Source organism: Coregonus lavaretus (genome assembly GCF_964263955.1).
Source record: "Coregonus lavaretus genome assembly, chromosome: 4".
NCBI classification, from domain to species: domain Eukaryota; kingdom Metazoa; phylum Chordata; class Actinopteri; order Salmoniformes; family Salmonidae; genus Coregonus; species Coregonus lavaretus.
In genome coordinates, this window is record NC_139991.1 from 63,137,962 (window position 1) to 63,147,206 (window position 9,245).

A 9,245-nucleotide genomic window follows, 5' to 3' on the forward strand; every position below is an offset into this window, starting at 1 on the left:
AAGTAGGAGCTTCATATGTCTCAGGCAAATCATAATTAAATACATAAATAAAATATTACAGGAATGTGAGGTGGCGCTGCGCAGTGCAGCATCTGCAGAACTGTCTGGATTGGAACACACCCACAAGGAAACAAACAGTGACGTACTATATTTTAGTCCCACCCACAATGCAACGCGGACGAACCTAGGGTAACCTCCGAAAAGACGGGACAAGAATAACAGATTAGGAACAAATTAAGACACAACAGGTCGTAAAAACGATAATTTGTGAATGGTGTAATTGAATAGTGGTAGCTCTAGCTGCCTAATAAAAAAAAAAATAGTTTAGTAAACTCCAACTTTGTTAGTGGAGGTTGGCGGTGTCAGAAACCTACATCAGGCTTTGGCGACAGGGACAGCAGAGATAGCTAGGTTCATAGCTAAGGTTAGCTATCAGATATCTTGACAACAAAACAATGCTCAGTTGATAACCATAGTTTGTTATTTAGCTAGCCGGAGCATAGACAGAATCAAAGCTATCATTAAAACACAAATATCTGTGTTTTCTTCAACTGTCAACAAGACCATTAACGTTGGCTAGCGAACGCTAGTTTTCGTTGTCCAAGTGAGCCACAGCCAGTGGCTATTGTTAAATTGACTGAGACTAGTCGCTGAATTATTTATTGGACCAAAATGAACACCGACGAGGCGGCAGCTCCGAAACCTGTCACCGATGATGATGGCATGACATGGTGGTACCGATGGCTCTGCAAAATCGCTGGGGTCCTGGGCGGAGTATGTAAGTAAAAACTAACCAACCGTTTTCATAACTACTGTGATCGACAGTCCAATATGAATGTCTAATACACACGATATACTGACTAGGGAGGTGATTTCCCACAGTCAGTCCCGCAAGAAGAGCTTTGACGCTTAATATTTGTGTAAACTCTTTGGAATGGTAAAATTTGGCTTTCACGGAGTACTGCTGGGCTGATACCCCATTTCATGGAACACACTCCATAGTTAAGGCTGTACAGTGCAATTATTTAGTCTAACACATCCAGTGGGATCACCCTACTCAGCAACACCCACAGATCACAACTAAGTAGCGTTTACTTATTAATTATTGTATTTAATTTTCCAACCTGTTTAGCATTGTCCAGTCTAAATATGCCATTATTCCACTATTTGTATCTGTTAGGATCAGTTTCAATGGGGGACTTTTGTCTGGGGTTTGGATACCTGTATGAAGGTAGCTACAATATTGGAACTTGTTGGTCGCCTTCAAAATAAGTCCCCCATTGTAACTAGTGGAAACAAATAGTGGAATAATGCAATATGTGGACCAGATCATGCTAAACAAGGTTGGAATGTTGTTACATAACTTAAAAATAAATACAATCATGAAGTCAACTCTACATCGTTGTGATCTGTGGGTGTTGCTGAGTAGGGTGATACCCCATTTCATGGGTGCACACTCCATAGGTAAGGCTGTATGTACAGTGCATATGTATGCCCCCAATGCAATTATGCAGTCTAATACATCCACAGTGGGATTCTTTTACTGTTTATTGTCTAATAATTGTATTTATTTTTAAGTTATGTAACTACATTCCAACCTTGTTTAGCATTATCTAGACCAAATATGGCATTATTCCACTATTTGTATCTGTTAGGATCAGTTTCAATGGGGAACCTTTTGTTTTGAAGGTGAACTGCAAATTCCACTATTGTGGCTACCTTAACACAGGTCAGTGGTTTCACCTGCTGACTTTAGGCTGATGGTATACACAGCCTGAATGTTGAATACAATGACATTTGAACTTATTACTCTACCGGTTGTCCGTGGTGTTGGTTCTTCAGATGGTCGAAATTTGAGACAAAATATCCACAGGAAAGTTTTTTTTTCCATTTAAAAAAAACATTTATTGTCTCATATTTCTCTCTTTAAGTCTAATCTTTCCCAGACAATTTTACTCTTTAATATATGGCAGACAGACAAGTTCCCTACCTTCTTCCCCTTCAACTTGCCTCCTCCATTGTTGTGGTAATGTATTGTTTACCTGACTTTCTAGAGCTGCGGCACTGAAGTTTACATTTCTATCACCTGACACATTCACAAAACCATGGAAATACCTGCTGACTTCAGTTAACATGCGTGCATGCGATGCATACTTTCTCATGACCGAAGGCACGTGCACATGACGGAAGTACATGCATGCATACTAACTGAAGTCAGCAGGTATTTACATGGTTGTGCGCATTTGCCAGGTGCTAGAAATTTCTACTTCAGTACCGGTGTTGTAAAAATTCAGGTAAACAATCATTTTCTATGGATATCTGAAGGACCGACACCATGGACAACCGGTAGAGTAAGTTAAAATATAATTTTATTCAACATTCTGGCATGTAAAGAAAACTTTCACGATTTTGCAGTCATTAGTTTCAGGCTGTGTATACCAGAAGCTTGTATCATAGTCTGATTCAACAGCCTACTGCTGACTACACACTGTAAGATTCTGATCGGTCATCATGGCACACCTCTCTTCCACATCTACAGTCTCTGAATTTTTAAAATGGGATCCATGCTTTTCGTTACAGATCATAAAGATTGTTACAGGCAAGGATTTCAAAACATGTTTGTCTCATGACACATTCCTGGCATACTAGCCTATTCACAAAGAAGCATGAATAACATTTTTGATTTAACATGGCCCTTGCACACAAGTCTTGCTGATCTCCACACACTCGTTTTGTTCTTCTATCTTCGTGGGGACCTAAAATGTATTTCCATTCAAAATATTATTTTCCTTAAACCTAACTCCTAACCCTAAAACAAATCACTTACCCTAACCCTAATTGTAATCCTAACCCCTAAGCTTAAAATAGCCTTTGTCCTCATGGGGACGTGGGAAATGTCCCCACGAGGGAGAATTTTCCTTGTGGGGATTTTAGGTCCGCACAAGGATAGAAGAACCCCCACACACAGTTCAGATCTTTGTGTTCCTGGGTAATGACAGTGTGAGGCTATACTCTCTTTAGGAAGCTATGCTGATCTGCTCTCTTTGAAATATTACAGTGTTTAGTCAAGGCCTTCAGTGTTCTTACTGAGCCTCTCTGTCTGCCCAGACAAAGCACTGCTACATCACTCTACCCCCGCATCTCTCTGTACAGCAATAAACCCATTAGTCACATGTTCACATTGTTCCTTACAGGAACCAAGAGGCTGAAAGTTGGCACTGTCTGTCTGCTTTCCTGGCTGGCACATATCTCCTTGGGTTATAGGCTTTCTTCTTGCCTGGCTGGCACAATAAGTCATAAGATATGTTCAGTGATAGCTTCCATTTTATAATGTTAACTAGAGTACTCAGTGCGAGACAGACAGAGGTGCTGTTTCTGCCTGCGTTGCAGTTCCCCAGCAGTAGGCCTATTGCAGCCCTGCCCTCCCTTCCCACCTATCCCTTCCCTGCCTTGCTGTGGCTGTGATACCGGAGTAGTGGTCGCTGTATCACATTCACATGCTGAACCGCTGCATTTTAAATGGGCTCTGTATTATTCAGCATGCTGTAGAATCCGAGTTCAGGATAGGATAGGTCCTACAGTGCCTTCAGAAAGTATTGACACCCTTTGATTTATTTACACATTTTGTTGTGTTACAGCCTGCATTTAAAATGGATTAAATTGAGATTTTCTGTCACTGGCCTACACACAATACCCCATAATGTCAAAGTGGAATTGTGTTTAGACATTTTTACAAATTAATACAAAATGAAAAGCTGAAATGTCTTGAGTCAATAAGTACTAACCCCTTTGCCATGGCATGCCTGAATAAGTTCAGGAGTAAAATGTTGCTCAACAAGTCACATAAGTTGCATTGGCTCACTCTGTGTGCAATAATAGTATTTAACTTTTTTTTTTTTATGACTACCTCATCTCTGTACCCCACACATACAATTTTCTGTAAGGACCCTCAGTTGAGCAGTGAATTTCAAACACAGATTAAACCACAAAGAACAGGGAGGTTTTCCAATGCCTCTCAAAGAAGGGCACCTATTGGTAGATGGGTAAAAATTAAGAAATCAGACATTGAATATCCCTTTGAGCATGGATAAGTTATTAATTACACTTTGGATGGTGTATAAACACACCCAGTTACTACAACGATACAGGTGTCCTTCCTAATTCAGTTGTCAGAGAGGAAGTAAACCACTCAGGGATTTCACCATGAGGCCAATAGTGACTTTAAAACAGTTACTTTTAATGGCTGTGATGGAAGAACTGAGGATGGATCAACATTGTAGTTAGGCTACTCCACAATACTAACCTAATTGACAGAGTGAAAAGAAGGAAGCCTGTACAGAATACAAATATTCAAAAACATGCATCCTGTTTGCAACAAGGCACTGAAGTAATACTGCAAAAAAAACATTGGCAAAGCAATGAACTTTTAGTCCTGAATACAAAAGTGTTATGTTTGGGGCAAATCCAATACAACACATTACTGAGTACCACTCTCCATATGTTCAAGCATAGTGGTGGCTGCATCATGTTATGGGTATGCGTGTAATCATTATGTTTTTCAGGATAAAAAAGAAACAGAATGGAGCTAAGCACAAGCAAAATCCTAGAGGAAAACCTGGTTGTCTGCTTTCCACCAGACACTGGGAGATTAATTCACCTTTCAGCAGGACAATAACCTAAAACACAAGGCCAAATCTACACTGGAGTTGCTTACCAAGAAGACAGTGAATGTTCCTGAGTTGCCGAGTTACAGTTTTGACTTAAATCTACTGCAGAAATATATGGCAAGACCTGAAATGGTTGACTAGCAATGATCAACAACCAATTTGACAGAGCTTGAATAATTTTTGAAAAGAATAATGGGCAAGTGTTGCACAATCCAGGTGTGGAAAGCTCTTAGAGACTTACCCAGAAAGACTCACAGCTGTAATCACTGCCGAAGGTGCTTCTACAAAGTATTGACTCAGGGGTGTGAATAATTATGTAAATTAGATATTTTTGTATTTAATTTTCAATACATTTGCAAAAATGTCTATAAACATGTTTTCACTTTGTCATTATGGGGTATTGTGTGTAGATGGGTGAGGGGAAAAATATATTTAATCCATTTTGAATTCAGGCTGTAACACAACAAAATGTGGCATAAATCAAGGGGTATGAATACTTTCTGAAGACACTGTATATGATTCCTCTGACTTTAGGTACTGCAGAGTAGACTGCATATGTGTGTCTCTGATAGTAGCAGTGTTTGTGTGTGGGCGTCTGTGTGGGTGTATTGCATGAGTGTGCTAGCTAGCCGAATGGTCTCGTCTGGTACTGTGGGAGTTTGTTGCCAGTGGCAGCCATTTAATTTAATCACACTCGTATGAGATCTCCATCAATCTGTCACTACTAGCATGATGTTAGCGTGAGGTTTCTCTCTAGATAGAAATCCTGAGCTGTGTTTTTTCAAGCTTTTTTCAAGGTTTCAAACCAATACAACTCAAGCCTCACAAGTTAATCATTTAGCCAAAATCAGAGTTGGGTACAAAAGACAAGATGAGCTGTCTTTCATGAGACACTGTAGTGGGCTGTGTGAAATCATGTATTTATTCATTCAAGTGTGTGTGTGTGTGTGTGTGTACTACAGAGTATGATGGATGTCATGTGTGTAATTATCCCATCTGTTCATTGTCTGGGTCCCTTCCCATGCTCACAGTGTGGCCACTGGACTGGTAACAGCACCCAGCAGAGCCAACCAGGCAATGTATGGCAGGATCTTAGCATGGGGCCTGTAAACTCAGATTAATACTCATCTGCCTCCTATTTGGCTCGTATCCTATGGCTCTCTGCCAGAGGAGAAGAGCTGATCCTCTGTGGTGCTCCTGGTATCAAAACCACTCATGTTTGTTTAAATGAGAAATTCAGGCCCTTGGGGTTTCCAGTTAGGCTATATTTGATTTAAGTGTGTATGAATAACGTCCCCAGTCAGAGTAATATCACTGTTTGTCATCTTTCTATCTTGGAACAAAGCCTCCTTTATTCTGGTAAGTTGGTATTCATGGTAACCCTATATGCCTGAAGCGTCTATGCATATTTATACCTGTTTGTACTTGATCTGGTTGCATTATGAGAACTGTAATATATTATTTTCTCCTCTCCCACTGAAGCATGTGCCATCTCAGGAGTGTGGATGTGTGTCACTGTCAACCCTTTAAACATCGCTGCTGGAGTATGGATGGTGTAAGTTTGTCTTCCACAATATGATCCTTAACCAAGGCTTTAGTTTAGCCTATATGCCTACACACATTAGTGTGTGTGTGAATATCCATCACTGTGCTAATGTTCTCTCCTTCTGTTTCAAGGTTGAATGCCTTTGTGCTGTTCCTGTGTGAAGTCCCATTCTGCTGCCAGTTCATTGAGTTTGCGAACGCAGTGGCGGCTAAAGCTGACAAATTCAAGCCATGGCAGAAAGCCTTCTTCTACTGCGGGTAAGAACTGGACTGAGACCTGCTGTCTTCACATGACTCACCTGTCCATTGTCTAGGCCTGGAATTTAAATTAACCTTTAACCAGTTGATAAACACACTTCATGTTTTCTGTAATCAATCAATCAATCCCTGTTTCTCTTATTTTTAGGATGGCACTATTTCCCATATTCCTGAGCTTCTCCATCACCACGTTGTTTGGGAATGCCATTGCCTTCGCTACAGGAGTCCTCTATGGTCTCGCCTCCCTGGGCAAAAAGTGAGCCTTTTCTATTCAAGATGTTGATTTGAATATGTGTGTAGGCCTACATGGTGTATGTATTTGAGATTTAATTTGTTACTTTCTGTCCCTCTTTCTCACACTTTCTCCCCTTTCAGTTCAAATGAACATGCATTTTTAATCAACGTTTAGGTGTTATCAGTAATAAGATGCATTACATTTAAAAGAATGTAACATCTTGTAACAGGAGATAACAGCTTTATTCCATACTCTCATTATAACCTTGAGTGGCAAAAAGTAACCCTGTCTCATATCTAACATCTCCCCTTTCCTCTGTGGTGTCATGCTTTCTCCCCTGCTTCTCTCTCTTCCACCTCTGTTTCTTTCAGGGGCGATGCGGTGAGTTATGCCAGGCTGAATCACCAGAAACCGGGGAACGAGGAGAAGCTGACCGGGACGACTGACGGGTCAATATAGTGACATGGCTCATCCTCCCAGCGGTTCCCACAGAGGAGGAACACTATCCTTAACCAAGGGACAAATATGTCATCCCCTCTTCTACCCCCCACCATCCCACCTCTCTGTTACTGGGTTTATTTATGTACCTAAACTGCTGCATATTCGATTAAATGTGTCTGTATAGATAACTATAGATTTAATGTAATTTGGTCCTTTATAGTGTGAATTTAGTTAATGTAAAGGCTTAGCTGTTGTGTTTTTATTGCGTTCTTGGGGTTATTTATTCATTTTTTTGTGCTGTTTTTGTCCTGATTACTGGGGTAACCATTTTTGGCAAGTAGGAAAAGTAATGTACCATCTTAGCCAATCCGCCTTTCAGGAAACCTGGGCGGTAGTGAATGTGAAATGTTAGTTTTTGTTAAGGGATTTCCCAAGTCATCTTAATCTGCTTGTGCCACCGGCAATTGGAAATTCGGCCATTGGGACAGTAATCCCAAACGTATATCCATCCAGTGAACCCAAAGATGGGAATCCTTTTTTATATTGGTTACTTGCGATACGAACAACAGTTTCCAACTGAACAGTTTGAACAAACATTGACAACATTGCATGTTTACAGAGGACATAGAACTATGATGTCACAGTGAATCCTAACAGCAGCTTTCAGTGCACAGGTAAGATTAGCTATTTTATCAGCTTTTGGGGCATTCTATGAATTTGCTTGTAATCAAACAGTCACAGGTTGCTACAGGTTATGTATATCATGAGAAGAAAAACAGATTAAGGGCTAAATTCAAAACATCTCTCGGAAGTTCAGTGCTGTAGCGCAATTGAAGGTAATGTTCCCGCTTTCGCGGAAACTGCATTCACGGGAAACTATGCATATGTCGGCTCAATCGGAAATTACTTTAACATTTAAATCACGCTATAGTGCTGAACTTCCGCGATACGGATTAAATCGAGCCCTAAGAATGTGAGCTGAATGGCTATGCTGCTTTAAAACCTATCCATTGTTGATGTTCTCTTCTGGAACCTGAATTGATCTAGAACCCGATTGATCTAGGCCGCTTCAGAATGTTTGTGTTTTCGACTCTACATACCGTAGTGCGATCGAGCCTTCTGACCCATGGAAGCAGCATGTTAAAGGACTGTGATGAGACAATGTGTCTTGATTCCGGCACTAATAATGTGTAACACAGCACAGAGCAAAGATTTGCCTTTGTCCTCAGTCAGATAAGAGATACACAATCTTCTGTCCAACCTCTTGATCACAGGTTCAAATGTGTTGTTCAGCAACATGCTACTGTTGGGTTTGTTTGTTTTGGTTGACTATTGGTGAACAGGAATGCATTGAGTTAGCTTGTTTGGCCACACCTCTTACAGTAGTGTATCTCACACGTTATCTCTGGATTGGAAATCATTTCATTCAGTTACTCAGTGAAATGGTCACCCATGATCAGTTCTCAGGTAGGCCTATTTTTATTTTATATATACAGCATACAGGGTAACTAGCAAGAACACTATTGCAGGTCACTTCAACCAATGCATAGGTACTATCCACATGAACCAGCTTTTGTTAAAAGGAATCCAACAATACAGGCACAACAGTGATATTCTATCACTTAGGAATATGTTATGAAACACTATTTAGGCTCATAGTTCAAAATAATATGCAACATAAGCATGTTTTTTAGCAGCTATCTAATGTAGCTTCAGTTATATTTTCCCTGATGGAAAGCAACTGGGGAAAAACTAGGAATTGCATAAATGTTTCATTCTCATGAAACTGTCCAAACAAAACATTCTCAAGTGTAATTTTTCACGAAATGTCCTCTTGAATCACTGAGATTAGGATCTGTACTTATCTATTTCAATTGTTTTTTGATCAGATATTAATCAAATCAAATTTGATTTATAAAGCCCTTTTTACATCAGATGTCACAAAGTGCTATACAGAAACCCAGCCTAAAACTCCAAACAGCAAGCAATGCAACATTTTCACAATTCTCATTACGTAACAGTTTTCGAAGTCCAAAATAGTAATAAACAAATCAATATATTGTGTAACATTGCTCCCCTAATGAAAAGGCCTGAGTTAA

At 40.0% G+C, this 9,245-nt stretch overlaps 1 protein-coding gene across 1 annotated transcript; it reads left to right on the forward strand.

The window, feature by feature from the left end:
* Positions 1 to 160: 160 nt before the first annotated feature.
* LOC311128377 (calcium channel flower homolog) lies at positions 161 to 7,408 on the forward strand. Its single transcript, XM_084160493.1, has 5 exons — positions 161 to 778; positions 6,150 to 6,222; positions 6,345 to 6,470; positions 6,619 to 6,726; positions 7,077 to 7,408. Exons 1-5 carry the CDS (start codon positions 673 to 675, stop codon positions 7,162 to 7,164), a joined length of 501 nt encoding a protein of 166 aa, XP_084016619.1. The 5' UTR covers positions 161 to 672; the 3' UTR covers positions 7,165 to 7,408.
* The last annotated feature ends 1,837 nt before the right edge of the window (positions 7,409 to 9,245 follow it).